Raw genomic sequence first — 15254 nt, 5'->3', positions numbered from 1 at the left:
AAGTGAGCTGAGATTGCACCACTGCACTCCAGCCTGGGCGGCAGAGCAAAACTCCATCTCAAAAAAAAAAAAAAAAAAAAAAAAAAAAAAAAAAAAACAAACCGAGAGGTTTAATTGGCTCACAGTTCCATAGGCTATAGGAAGCATGATGCTGGCATCTGCTGGGCTTCTGGGGAGGCCTCAAGAAACTTACAATCATGGCAGAAGGCAAAGAGGGAGCCAGCACTTCACAAGGCTGGAGCACAAGGAAGCGGGGTGGGGAGGTGCCACACACTTTTAAACGACCAGATCTCATGAGAAATCACTATCACAAGAACAGCACCAAGAGGGAAATCTGCCCCCAGGATCCAATCACCTCCCACCAGGCCCCACCTCCAAACTGGAGAATACAATTCGACATGATATTTGGGCAGGGATACAGACCCAAACCATATCATAGTAAATCTGCAGGGCGTCTTCAACGATAATCTGGAAACATAATAACACATCTTTGTTGCTACAGTCCTTTTTTCTAATCCCCAATCTGATCATATCCTCTATGCAGCCAGTCTCATCTTTGGCATTGGCGTTCTTCTAATTTCAGTTTAAAAGGTAGCAATTCCCTGAACTGTCCTCTAATTTGGAGGTACTTTTTAAGCATTTGAGCCCAGCACCCTCTAACACAAAGCAAATGAGGTTTTTGGAACTATTAGAACAAAAGGAGGTGCAAGTGAGAGAACAGAGTAGAAATATTCAAGAACATTGCTCCATTGCAGAGGGGTGAGAGGCAGGGAGTACAGAAAGAGAGTCAGTCATGCATGGAATGTCCTGAGGAAGTCCTCAAACTTAAAACAGATAGTTCTTTCTCTTCTTGCCCCAGGCAGAAAATTCTGACTACTTCTGCCTGTGGTCTGGAGTCTTGGGAGTTAGAAGAAAAGCTTCTGACTCAAGGAGTTCCTGACATCTCTGAGTGGACTCTTTCAAGCCAAGTTCAGAGAAAGTTCAGTTAGGAAGCCCTCCTGTAGCCACCAAATGCCCCTTCTGCCACGAAGATAAAAGCTAGTAATGACTGGCACATGGGAATGACCATGTAGTTAAGTGAATCAACTGCGCGGATATGACAGCTGCCCAGGTGAAACCCCAGAGCCTTTTACTCTGGCTTTTGATTTGACAGCCAGAAGCCACAACAACTTAAAATGGCATTGGTGTTACTGAATGCTTCCAGGAGCTCTTTTGCCCTTTTGTGTTAGATCCCAAATATTAATGGAAATCAGCCTTTACTTTGCAATTTTCTACTGACTGTGGGAAAAGAAATTCTGTATAATTTTTAAAGTAGCATCAATCAAGTCATCCTACAAGGTGTGTACAAGTTTCCCCACTTGCATTATTTTCATTAGAGCGTCTTCCTATTGAGAAAAAGAAAAATCTCTCAGTTTCTGCATTCTCTACATTTTCTGAAACTTGGAAAACTCCATTGCAAATTATATAGGACAGTCTTGGGATCCAGACAGATTTTGACTATATCACCACAGGGTATAACAGGAGACACTTTGGCCCACAAGTTAGGGATTGGAGGTTTGAGTCTTGGCTCTGCCACTGAGTGATTGTGTGACCTTGGATGAGTCCCTGGGCCATGGTGGACTAGGTAGTCTCTGCAGTTACCGCCGCTCTAAGATGTATGGTTCTCATTGCAGGCATCTTTTCCACAAGTCCTGTGTTGACCCCTGGCTTCTAGACCATCGTACCTGTCCCATGTGCAAGATGAACATTCTTAAAGCCCTAGGGATCCCGGTAAGCACAGCACAGCCTACAGCATCATAATGTCTGTCTTTCTGCATTGCCCTCAAAGCAGGGAGAAAACATTATACTTGGATGTTCTGTGTCCCCTCAGTCACACATAGTCACATCATCTTACAAGGCTCCAAGAGAACTCCTATGTCTGAAAGCATTTCTCCCCTCACTTTTTCTCTGAGGACATCCCAACCTTTCACCATGTCCATTGTACTTGTCTGTGGGTCAAGGTATCACTTGTGCAGCTCATCGGCTTCTCTTCTGGGCTGCAGCATGGGAGGGCAGGTGGGACGGCAGCAGATACACCCCGGGCCAGTTGCACACTGAGCACCTCTTGCATCATCATCACCCTTGTTTGGCCATCAGGGAGATCCGTAAGCCACACTTTGCCCCACGATCACCTGGCTTTCAGAGGGAGCGAGCACTTCCCAGCAATGGGAGGGGAGGACAGAGGCTGAAAGTCAAGCTCAAAGCCTCAGCTAAACTCAGATCTCGGTGGAGACTTTGAGTGAACAGGAAACCAAGCCAGAGCTACTTAATGCTAGCACTTAGTTCTTAATTTAACGGGTTCCCCTAGTTGACTCCCCCAGAGACTAAACGTTTTCTAAAGTTTAGTCTCTCCCCTGTACAAAGAGAATCAGCCAGCTGGCTTGATGCTCCAGGGAGACTTTCCCAGAACTGTATCAGGTGAAGCCTGCAAACTGGTGGGTGGTGAGACACAAGCTGCTATGTGTTCTCCCCTCTCAGCGATGAGGGCAGGAAGCAAGGCAGGCCACCAAATCCAAGGACTACACTGAGAGATGTGAGAAACCATACGGTGCTGTGTAGAAGTCAGACAAACGAAATGCAGATACCAGCTCCCCCTCAGCCCCTCCACTTTGCTGCCACCTGCCTATTGTCACTCCTCACTGCTATTGGCAGAGAATAAAGAGAATGTTAATAGTCCCAAGATGTCACTGAAGAAGGATCAGATCCCATATCAAAGGTTTACTTTAATGCCAAAGGACTCATTATCTTAGGAATATCAGAGTGGCTCTGCTGGAGAGGGCACACCCGAAGCATTATGAGGACATGCATTGGCTGAACTTTCTATCCTGTGCCAGCTGCCTCCATGCTTGCTGTATGATTTGCATGGTTGATACTCCAAACACAAATCAGCTTGTGTGACTATAGCTTTGAGCTAGATTTTAAAGATAATGCATTAAATTTTCAGACCAGTTATAAATGCCTAATGCATTCATGATGAAAATCAATTACAGGGAACATGAAACATCAGTAAAAACCCAACAGCTCTACCAGATACTGGTGACTTAGAAAGCTGCGCTCAGTTTTTGTACTGTTCACTTTTCTGTCTGTAACTGAGTCTTTGAGAGGAGGGGGAAATGTGTGTATGTGTGTCTACAGTCTCCAAAATCTTTAGAATCCTCACAGTTCTCACAATGAGACAGACAGTTGCATCCTTTGATGTGTTCCTATTGTTCAGGGTATTTTTAGAGATATTAAGTGACAATCCCACTGCTCTCTGGTCAGGACAATGAAACCTAACAAGCATCCATCGTTCAATTTTGTACTAAAGAGTATTTGACTCCAGATTTTTTCAATGGAGGTATAACTTCTGCAGAAGCTACTTGTAAATAAGTTGCAAATATCGCTGTTAATTATTTTTAGAAGAATTATTGGGTGGCCTTTTCTCTTCTTTCCAAGAAGACAACATTTTAACTTTTAGCATTTGGGCATTCTGGCCATGGTTTCATGCCTACCAAGTCTGGATAGGATTTTACGTAGCACAATGAACTGTCAGAAAAATAAACATCAGTAGCATCTTTTGGATTTGGTAAAGGCTTTTTTTTTAATTATAAATTTTACGATACACGTGCAAAATGTGCAGGTCTGTTACATATGTATACATGTGCCATGCTGGTGTGCTGCACCCATTAACTCATCATTTAGCATTAGATATATCTCCTAATGCTATCCCTCCCCCATCCCGCCACCCCACAACGAGCCCCAGTGTGTGATGTTCCCCTTCCTGTGTTCATGTGTTCTCATTGTTCAATTCCCACCTATGAGTGAGAACTTGCCGTGTTTGGTTTTTTTGTCCTTGCGATAGTTTGCTGAGAATGATGGTTTCCAGTTTCATCCACGTCCCTACGAAGGACATGAACTCATCATTTTTTATGGCTGCATAGTATTCCATGGTGTATATGTGCCACATTTTCTTATTCCAGTCTATCATTGTTGGACATTTGGGTTGGTTCCCAGTCTTTGCTATTGTGAATAGTGCTACAATAAACATACGTGTTCATGTGTCTTTATAGCAGCATGATTTATAATCCTTTGGGTATATACCCAGTAATGGGATGGCTGAGTCAAATGGTATTTCTAGTTCTAGATCCCTGAGGAATCACCACACTGACTTCCACAATGGTTGAACTAGTTTACAGTCCCACCAATAGTGTAAAAGTGTTCCTATTTCTCCACATCCTCTCCAGCACCTGTTGTTTCCTGACTTTTTAATGATTGCCATTCTAACTGGTGTGAGATGGTATCTCATTGTGGTTTTGATTTGCATTTCTCTGATGGCCAGTGATGATGATCATTTTTTCGTATGTCTTTTGGCTGCATAAATGTCTCCTTTTGAGAAGTGTCTGTTCATATCCTTTGCCCACTTTTTGATGGGGTTGTTTTTTTCTTGTAAATTTGTTTGAGTTCATTGTAGATTCTGGATATTAGCCCTTTGTCAGATGAGTAGGTTGCAAAAATTTTCTCCCATTCTGTAGGTTGCCTTTTCACTCTGATGGTGGTTTCTTTTGCTGTGCAGAAGCTCTTGAGTTTAATTAGATCCCATTGTCAATTTTGGCTTTCGCTGCCATTGCTTTTGGTGTTTTAAACATGAAGTCCTTGCCCATGCCTATGTCCTGAATGGTATTGCCTAGGTTTTCTTCTAGGGTTTTTATGGTTTTAGGTCTAATATTTAAGTCTTTAATCCATCTTGAATTAATTTTTGTATAAGGTGTAAGGAAGGGATCCAGTTTCAGCTTTCTACATATGGCTAGCCAGTTTTCCCAGCACCATTTATTAAATAGGGAATCCTTTCCCCATTTCTTCTTTTTGTCAGGTTTGTCAAAGATCAGATAGTTGTAGATACGTGGCATTATTTCTGAGGGCTCTGTTCTGTTCCATTGGTCTGTATCTCTGTTTTGGTACCAGTACCATGCTGTTTTGGTTACTGTAGCCTTGTAGTATAGTTTGAAGTCAGGTAGCATGATGCCTCCAGCTTTGTTCTTTTGGCTTAGGATTGACTTGGCGATGCGGGCTCTTTTTTGGTTCCATATGAACTTTAAAATAGTTTTTTCCAATTCTGTGAAGAAAGTCATTGGTAGCTTGATGGGGATGGCATTGAATCTATAAATTACCTTGGGCAGTATGGCCATTTTCACGATATTGATTCTTCCTACCCATGAGCATGGAATGTTCTTCCATTTGTTTGTGTCCTCTTTTATTTCATTGAGCAGTGGTTTGTAGTTCTCCTTGAAGAGGTCCTTCACATCCCTTATAAGTTGGATTCCTAGTTATTTTATTCTCTTTGAAGCAATTGTGAATGGGAGTTCACTCATGATTTGGCTCTCTGTTATTGGTGTATAAGAATGCTTGTGATTTTTGCACATTGATTTTGTATCCTGAGACTTTGCTGAAGTTACTTATCAGCTTAAGGAGATTTTGGGCTGGGACGATGGGGTTTTCTAAATATACAATCAAGTCATCTGCAAACAGGGACAATTTCACTTCCTTTTCCCAATTGATTGCCCTTTATTTCCTTCTCCTACCTGATTGCCCTGGCCAGAACTTCCAACACTATGTTGAATAGGAGTGGTGAGAGAGGGCATCCCTGTCTTGTGCCAGTTTTCAAAGGGAAGGCTTCCAGTTTTTGCCCATTCAGTATGATATTGGCTGTGGGTTTGTCATAGATAGCTCTTATTATTTTGAGATACGTCCCATCAATACCTAATTTATTGAGAGTTTTTAGCATGAAGGGTTGTTTAATTTTGTCAAAGGCCTTTTCTTCATCTATTGAGATAATCATGTGGTTTTTGTCTTTGGTTCTGTTTATATGCTGCATTACGTTTATTGATTTGCATATGTTGAACCAGCCTTGCATCCCAGGGATGAAGCCCACTTGATCATGGTGGATAAGCTTTTTGATGTGCTGCTGGATTCGGTTTGCCAGTATGTTATTGAGGTTTTTTGCATCAGTGTTCATCAAGGATATTGGTCTAAAATTCTCTTTTTTTATTGTGTCTCTGCCAGGCTTTGGTATCAGGATGATGCTGGCCTCATAAAATGAGTTAGGGAGGGTTCCCTCTTTTTCTATTGATTGGAATAGCTTCAGGAGGAATGGTACCAGCTCCTCCTTGTACCTCTGGTAGAATTCGGCTGTGAATCCGTCTGGTCCTGGACTTTTTTTGGTTGGTAAGCTATTAATTATTGCCTCAATTTCAGCGCCTGTTATTGGTCTATTCAGAGATTCAACTTCTTCCTGGTTTAGTCTTGGGAGAGTGTATATGTCGAGGAATTTTTGCATTTCTTCTAGATTTTCTAGTTTATTTGCATAGAGGTGTTTATAGTATTCTCTGATGGTAGTTTGTATTTCTGTGGGATTGGTGGTGATATCTCCTTTGTCATTTTTTATTGCATCTATTTGATTCTTCTCTCTTTTCTTCTGTATTAGTCTTGCTAGTAGTCTATCAATTTTGTTGATCTTTTCAAAAAACCAGTTCCTGGATTCATTGATTTTTTGAAGGGTTTTTTGTGTCTCTATCTCCTTCAGTTCTGCTCTGATCTTAGTTATTTCTTGCCTTCTGCTAGCTTTTGAATGTGTTTGCTCTTGCTTCTCTAGTTCTTTTAATTGTGATGTTAGGGTGTCGATTTTAGATCTTTCCTGCTTTCTCTTGTGGGCATTTAGTGCTATAAATTTCCCTCTACACACTGCTTTGAATGTGTCCCAGAGATTCTGGTATGTTGTGTCTTTGTTCTCATTGGATTCAAAGAACATCTTTATTTCTGCCTTCATTTCGTTATGCACCCAGTATTCATTCAGGAGCAGGTTGTTCAGATTCCATGTAGTTGAGCAGTTTTGAGTGAGTTTCTTAATCCTGAGTTCTAGTTTGATTGCATTATGGTCTGAGAGACAGTTTGTTATAATTTCTGTTCTTTTACATTTGCTGAGGAGTGCTTTACTTCCAACTATGTGGTCAATTTTGGAATAGGTGTGGTGTGGTGCTGAAAAGAATGTATATTCTGTTGATTTGGGGTGGAGAGTTCTGTAGATGTCTATTAGGTCTGCTTGATGCAGAGCTGAGTTCAATTCCTGGATATCCTTGTTAACTTTCTGTCTCGTTGATCTGTCTAATGTTGACAGTGGGGTGTTAAAGTCTCCCATTATTATTGTGTGGGAGTCTACGTCTCTTTGTAGGTCACTAAAGACTTGCTTTATGAATCTGGGTGCTCCTGTATTGGGTGCATATATATTTAGGATCATTAGTTCTTCTTGTTGAATTGATCCCTTTACCATTATGTAATGGCCTTCTTTGTCTCTTTTGATCTTTGTTGGTTTAAATTCTGTTTTATCAGAGACTAGGATTGCAACCCCTGCCTTTTTTTGTTTTCCATTTGCTTGGTAGATCTTCCTCCATCCCTTTATTTTGAGCCTATGTGTGTCCCTGCACGTGAAATGGGTTTCCTGAATACAGCACACTGATGGGTCTTGACTCTATCCAATTTGCCAGTCTGTGCCTTTTAATTGGAGAATTTAGCCCATTTACATTTAAGGTTCATATTGTTATGTGTGAATTTGATCCTGTCATTATGATGTTAGCTGGTTATTTTGCTCGTTAGTTGATGCAGTTTCTTCCTAGTCTTGATGGTCTTTACAATTTGGCATGTTTTTGCAGTGGCTGGTACCAGTTGTTCCTTTCCATGTTTAGTGCTTCCTTCAGGAGCTCTTGTAGGGCAGGCCTGGTGGTGACAAAATCTCTCAGCATTTGCTTGTCTGTGAAGTATTTTATTTCTCCTTCACTTGTGAAGCTTAGTTTGGCTGGATATGAAATTCTGGGTTGAAAATTCTTTTCTTTAAGAATGTTGAATATTGGCCTCCACTCTCTACTGACTTGTAGAGTTTCTGCTGAGAGATCAGCTGTTAGTCTGATGGGCTTCCCTTTGTGGGTAACCCGACCTTTCTCTCTGGCTGCCCTTAACACTTTTTTCTTCATTTCAACTTTGGTGAATCTGACAATTACGTGTCTTGGAGTTGCTCTTCTCAAGGAGTATCTTTGTGGCGTTCTCTGTATTTCCTGAATTTGAATGTTGGCCTGCCTTGCTAGACTGGGGAAGTTCTCCTGGATAATATCCTGCAGAGTGTTTTCCAACTTGGTTCCATACTCCCCGTCACTTTCAGGTACACCAATTAGACGTATATTTGGTCTTTTCACATAGTCCCATATTTCTTGGAGGCTTTGTTCGTTTCTTTTTATTCTTTTTTCTCTAAACTTCTCTTCATGCTTCATTTCATTCATTTCCTCTTCCATCACTAATATCCTTTCTTCCAGTTGATCACATTGGTTACTGAGGCTTGTGCATTCGTCACGTAGTTCTTGTGCCTTGGTTTTCAGCTCCATCAGGTCCTTTAAGGACTTCTCTGCATTGGTTATTCTAGTTATCCATTCGTCTAATTTTTTTTCAAAGTTTTTAACTTCTTTGCCGTTGGTTCAAACTTCCTCCTTTATCTGGGAGTAGTTTGATCTTCTGAAGCCTTCCTCTCTCAACTCGTCAAAGTCATTCTCCCTCCAGCTTTGTTCCATTGCTGGTGAGGAGCTGCATTCCTTTGGAGGAGGAGAGGCACTGTGATTTTTAGAGTTTCTGGTTTTTGTGCTCTGTTTTTTCCCCATCTTTGTGGTTTTATCTACCTTTGGTCTTTGATGATGGTGACGTACAGATGGGTTTTTGTTGTGGATGTCCTTTCTGTTTGTTAGTTTTCCTTCTAATAGTCAGGACCCTCAGCTGCAGGTCTGTTGGAGTTTACTGGAGGTCCACTCCAGACCCTGTTTGCCTGGATATCAGCAGCAGTGGCCGTAGAACAGCGGATATTGGTGAACCGCAAATGATGCTGCCTGATGGTTCCTCTGGAAGTTTTGTCTCAGAGGAGTACCTGGCTGTGTGAGGTGTCAGTCTGCCCCTACTGGGGGGTGCCTCCCAGTTAGGCTACTTGGGGGTCAGGGACCCACTTGAGGAGGCAATCTGCCCGTTGTCAGATCTCAAGCTGTGTGCTGGGAGAACCACTACTCTCCTCAAAGCTGTCAGACACGGACATTTAAGCAGATTTGGTAAAGATTTTTAAAGGCCAGCTGAACAAGAACATGATACACATCCAAGCTTGCCCCACAAAACAGAACATCCTCCATGAAGAATAAGTCACTTTCGTGCTACTTCTCACAAAGCACGAAGGCATATGGATACCTTCTGTGCCTCCCAAGCCTTTTCTGTTTTTCTCCTAGGGAATGACAAAGTCAGGATCTGGAGGGAATTTTGGATTTTGTTCCCCTTCATCCTTCTACCGTTGGGTAGCACTATGTCTTAATTATATCAACAAGATGACTTCTCCATTCTTAAAACTTTCCATCTCACTGGGCAAGCTCACAGCCTTCTCAATTAGCAAATACTTGCTATATCGAACTGAAACCCTTTTTATGCAGCTTAAACAAATTGTCTTATAATTTTCCTATGTTCCATGTATTCCATTTCTTCTTATTCAAAGAAAATTGAAAAGAGCTTGTCACTCTCTGATAACTGATGTCTGTTGATGCTTCATCTCTGCATTCCTTACATATGCTAAAGGCTCAATAAATGTCTATGGAATTACAGCCCTTCAGAGCCTTGAAGGCTGGCAGTTACACAATCGTATTTATGAATTTCATCCTGATTCTCCTTTGAATAGTATCAACTCACAAACAACTTGGTTGTAATCCTGATCTACTAGATTATTCAAATACAGGTGGCATATTATTTTTGGTTTTTGTTTTTATTATTTTAACAGAGTGTCCTTGTATCTACCCATGGTATAAGACAAATAAATTGAAAGTCAGAAACTGAGGATGTTGTTATTTTGTAAGTGATTTCTCTACAATGAACTAAAGAATGAGAGCACAGTTCACTGATCATGAAATTCCCATAACAATAGGTATCATTTTCCATTATATTTTGCCAAGGGAAATATAATACTGAATGCAAATAGTGGGGAGTCCTTTATTATCAGAAGCATTTTGATCTTCATTACAGTGCTTCACCCTCCATTCTATCCAGTCAGGTGTAGGTCTGTCTTGATAGAATGACAGAATACAGTTTCAGCGAATCCTCTTCTAAGGTACCATATAACCTGGGACTTTCATATGCCAGCAACCACCTCCTATCACTGTTATCCTCATAGGAATAGGTTGATGATTTTTATTGAATACAAAATCCTGCTGTATACCTGATATATTCACAAGATTCTATTTAGCAGTTGCTTTATTTGAGGGGTTTCCCATGCTAACTTGAATTTAAATACCTGTGCAGTTTTCACTTGCAGATAGCATTTGACATCTTGTTTTAAACTTTATGATTGTGACTTCTCTCAGAGGTATGTAGATTTGGTTTCTTTTCAAAATATTATTCTATTTGATAAACCATGTAGAGTGGATATAATCTGTGAGGTTCTGTAAACCTGGTCTATTAATATTATATCTAAGCCAAATTATTTGTGCTTGCTACCATTGATGGTTTCACCATGCTAATTAGCTCTTTTGCCCTCTACCCACTCACTCTGTTAAAGATACAGCACTATTCCTACTATCCCACAAAATGAAGAAAAAAAAATTGCATCAAAATTAAGAAAATATACAAAGAACAATATCAACAGCTAGATCAATATTTTGAAAAATATGTCCATTATTATTGCATATGATTGCATTTACGTATTTATGGCCAAAAGAACAACTTGCACAGTACTGTCTTTGTGAAATCTTTTCCTCCTGAAAACCTCTCGCACAGTTAGTTTTGCTTAATAAACACCTGTATATAGCATATCTTACCTTTGAATAGAACTTTACAGTTTTTCAAGTATTTTCTCAAATCCTCCCTTAATTGATTTAGGGCAGATATTAACATGCCCAAGTTTCCAGGGCAGAAATCTGAGACTCAGATCAAATTTCCAAGTCAACATTTACTGAGCACCTAGTCATTGTCAGTGGCACTATTAGGGGCTTGGAATTCAAAGTCAGTATAGTGTGGTTGCTTCACTTTACAATGTTTGGGGACTAGCAGAGTGAGATCAGCACATTAACAATAGCCATACAGCATGGGAGAAGTACCTTATGAAGTGCTTGCAGGATCAAAAATGCCTTCCTGGGAGGGAACATGCCTTAGAAAAGGGGACAGTGGACCTGGGAATTAAAGGGTGATTAGGAATTCACCAGGGGCCAACTTGAGACCTTGAGATAGGAAAAAGAGGGTGATTGGATCAAATGTCATCCTGAGCACAGGGACAATATAAGCTACAGTGTTGAGAGGAGGGACTGTATGGTGTGCTCTGTGTCTCCAAAGGCTGAAGGTGAGGCCAGAAAAGTAGGCTGGGGCCAGGCTCTAGAGCATCTGCTCTGTCATGCCAGGGAGCATGTAATTCCTTCCTTAGGAAAAGAGAAGAAACATACCCATGGTTTTTGTTTTGTTTTGTTTTGTTTTCTTGAGACAGAGTCTCGCTCTGTCACCAGGCTGGAGTGCAGTGGGACTGTCTTGGCTCACTGCAACCTCCGCCTACCAGGTTCAAGCGATTCCCCTGCCTCAGCCTCCCGAGTAGCTGGGACTACAGGTGCACACCACCACACCTGGCTAATTTTTATATTTTAGCAGAGACGGGGTTTCACCATGTTGGTCAGGATGGTCTCCATCTCCTGACCTCGTGATCTGCCCGCCTCAGCCTCCCAAAGTGCTGGGATTACAGGCGTGAGCCACCACGCCCAGCCCATGGTGTTTTTTTAAAAAAAAAAAAAAAATGTTCTGATGAGAGAGTGCAGACTGAAATAAACTGGAGAAGAGATTGTAAGTGGATAGGGAAACTGGTAATGAGGAGAGAATGTTCATAAACCCACTTGCTCATGTCCAATCTCAATCAGTAAATATAGTAAATTCAGTGAATTGGTCATTCTATGAATCAACTTTTGATAGACTGAGTTTCAGTGAATTGGCTCACTTCCAATACAGCTAGAGAGGGCAAAAACAAGAAAGAATACAGGAAGGAAATGAATAAGCTGAATTTGATGTGTTTATGGAATGGTAGAGCTCTCCAGCTGACTGTTAGGACACAGGTGTGGAGCTCAGGAGACTGGCATTACACAGCTAAGAGCAGAACACTAGGACAAGAGCCCAGCACTTTGCATTTCTTGCTTTGTGTTCCCTAGGAGTCCAAGAGTTGTAGGTTTTCTGTTCCGATGAACTTGGAAAACAACAGTCATTGTGATGTTAATTCAATCATTGTCAATCCAAAGTTCTCCTCCCCTAATCCTGACCATCATGTTCTGCCTACTTTGGGAGTGTAAACCATGTAATTATCATCCTTCAAGACAAAGCTGAAGTTCAGACCAGAGCAAAAGAAATTAACAGCTATTCTTAATACTGCTTAAGACAATATTCCTCCACCACCGCCTTTTAAAAAATAATTTTGAGTTTGTGTAGAGACAGCACAACTAAAAGTAATTTGAAAAGCTGTTTGTGGAAGAGATAGAAATATATTCATTTTTACTTCAAACCAGCGGAACTGAGACAAAAGAGTAAAACTTGCAAAGCGTAAGATTTTGCCCAATAATAATAGAGTCCAACACTGCTGGCCAACACAGAGTGCCTTGCAAAGCAGAGAGCTCCCATTGCTATGTTCTTCAAGGGAAGCTGTCAATGATATTGGAGAGGAAAGCGTCCTATAACCAATGGGCAATTGAACAAGGGGGTCTCACCATAGTCTTATGATTCTAAGAATTTAATTTAGAGGATTTGACTAATGTAAGATCAATACCATATTAAGGACATAGGGATATTTTTCTATAGCTGGCTTTAGGCTCATGTTTTTCTTAAATGTAGCCTTACCCTGTGCTTTGTGTGTGTTTGAGGGTATGTATGTATCTTTAATGAACAAGCCATAATGACTCAGATTCTGTCCTCCCTCCCACTCTCATATCATTAGTATATTTGTAAACAACACGTGAGTTTTAAGGGATAATGATCAGGCTACCAGTTACATTCTAGGTGTGGAGTAAATAATACTATATGTAAGGAAGTGCCTTCATTGTAAATAAATTTCACATATTCCCCCTAAGCAATTATTTAAATGTAGAGATTTTGCTTATCTTGAATTAAAACTTTTTTACTCTAAAAGATTAAAAAGGAATCTTTTCAATCTGAAGTGAACCTTTGGAAAGGAAATTTTGGAAGATCTTTTAATGTTAATCTTATAGAAACTATATATAGAATGTTTTTAAATAAAGTGGCTCAAGAAGTAAACAATAAAGAACTTAATTTTTTCATGGAGACAAAATGTTTAGGCTATAGACATTTAATCTCTAAGTGGATGACATGTACTGAGAACAGATCTTTTTCTGCCCCATCAGCCCAATGCCGACTGCATGGACGACTTGCCCACTGACTTCGAGGGCTCTCTGGGAGGTCCACCCACCAACCAGATCACAGGCGCCAGCGACACAACAGTGAATGAAAGTTCAGTCACTTTGGACCCTGCTGTCCGGACTGTGGGAGCCTTGCAGGTGGTCCAGGATACAGACCCCATCCCCCAGGAGGGAGAAGTCATCTTTACTACTAACAGTGAGTTCTGCCATACTTAAAGTGACATAGCCAGAAGGGCTGTTGCCTTGTAGGAATTGGAAAAAAATACCTTTCCTCAAAAAGAAAAAAATATTGAATGAGTACATCATTGCTATGTTCATCAGTTATAACTGCCAGCTGTTAGAAGAACTGCCCTTCCTAGAGCCAGCAGGGCAGAGAGCCCACCTGGCTCTGTGTGCCCATGCTCCTGCCCGCCCACACACTGATGCCAGGGCTTACGCATCACAGCACTGCACACTCTCCATGTCTGCTTCCCTGTGGTACCTGAGGCACGTAGGGTCGTGGTTCTGGAGCCTCTCAGACTGGAGGGCAGGTGAGGGGAGCAACTACAAGGGGTGCTCAGCAGGACTGGGATAGGGCACAACCACACCCACTCACGTGCACATGCTCGCACGTATGTACACACACACACCGGAGCCCCCTGAGTGTGCGTGTGACTGTATGAACTAGTCTGGACCACGCACAAGAGGCTGCTTTCCTTGTTGCTGTAGGATGTGGATGTGAATGGCATCCCTTTAGATGGCCATATCTGCAAGAGACACTAAACCCCTGTGCACAGTGGCCCTGAATACTAAAATACCTTCTGGGTATTTTCCCCCATCTCATACATAGACAGTCACTAAATGCTCTTCTGTTTGATGGTAGTTTTCATAAAAATATTAAATTTATATTATATTAAATTTATATTAAATATTAGCATCAAGATTGAAGTAAAAATCTAAAGTACCTACTATTCAGTCTAATATAAGAGATAAAAGCTTCAGGAGTTCTAAGAAAATCAGATGCTAATTAGCTCAGGTTTAAGGTTAAAAGAGTGAGTGGACAAAGTGTATTTCTTTCTCTTGATAGAAGTAACCTATTCACTGTAGAAATTTGGAAATATAGAAAAGCAGATTGAAGTATTTGAGGGTATTTTCTTTGAAGTTGGTCTTTCTTTTACATATTTGTGATTTCTATAAAATTTATGAAAGCATGCCAAAATGTAAAGATATGTATTTTTCTGATGAAAAAATTTCATTGTTGAAAAATTGAGAGATAAAGAAAAGACTAAAAAAGGAATGAAAAAATCACTGAGGGCTCCACTACTTGGGAACAACCACTCTTAACCTTTTGGTTTATTTCCTGATCATCTTTTATTATATAGTTGAGATGATCCATGGGATTTGAACATTGAATATTGTAACCATACCATTTTTACAGGACCTTGACAGAAGGTGACTTGAAGAGGAGCTTGGTGAGAAATATCCGCACATGCAAGGTTTATTAGTTTTTGATAAATGGGACCTTTAACTTGAGAAACTTGACTTTTACAGGTATAAAGATCTCAGTATTGAAATATTGACCATTAGGCATTTAAAAGCCATTAAAGATAGATTTTGATCCCTTTGTTTTGAAGGTTTAGACTGCAGCAGCCTGATATTAATATAATGCAAGTCATGCATGTAATTTAAATTTTTCTATGGCCACACTAAAACATTAAGAAATAAATGAAGTTCATTTTAATAATATATTTTTACTTAACCCTGTATATCCAAAATATTTTACATTTTTTGGTACTCAGTCTT

At 40.6% G+C, this 15254-nt stretch overlaps 1 protein-coding gene across 4 annotated transcripts in view; it reads left to right on the top strand.

Moving 5' to 3' along the window:
- Positions 1 to 15254, top strand: part of RNF150 (ring finger protein 150) — a 263839-nt gene that overhangs the window by 200508 nt on the left and 48077 nt on the right. For 2 of the 4 annotated variants that reach the window (XM_054485192.2, XM_054485193.2), the window contains exons 5-6: positions 1674 to 1770; positions 13458 to 13668. In XM_054485192.2, coding sequence (XP_054341167.1) covers positions 1674 to 1770; positions 13458 to 13668 — 308 coding nt within the window. Of the gene's footprint in view, positions 1 to 1673; positions 1771 to 13457; positions 13669 to 14889; positions 15120 to 15254 lie in introns of those variants that run through there. The other 2 variants (XR_010126146.1, XM_054485194.2) reach the window with 2 other exon arrangements.

Source organism: Pongo pygmaeus, chromosome 3 (genome assembly GCF_028885625.2).
Source record: "Pongo pygmaeus isolate AG05252 chromosome 3, NHGRI_mPonPyg2-v2.0_pri, whole genome shotgun sequence".
NCBI lineage: Eukaryota > Metazoa > Chordata > Mammalia > Primates > Hominidae > Pongo > Pongo pygmaeus.
Note: the sequence above shows the minus strand (reverse complement) of the source record. Positions and strands in the feature narration are given on the sequence as shown.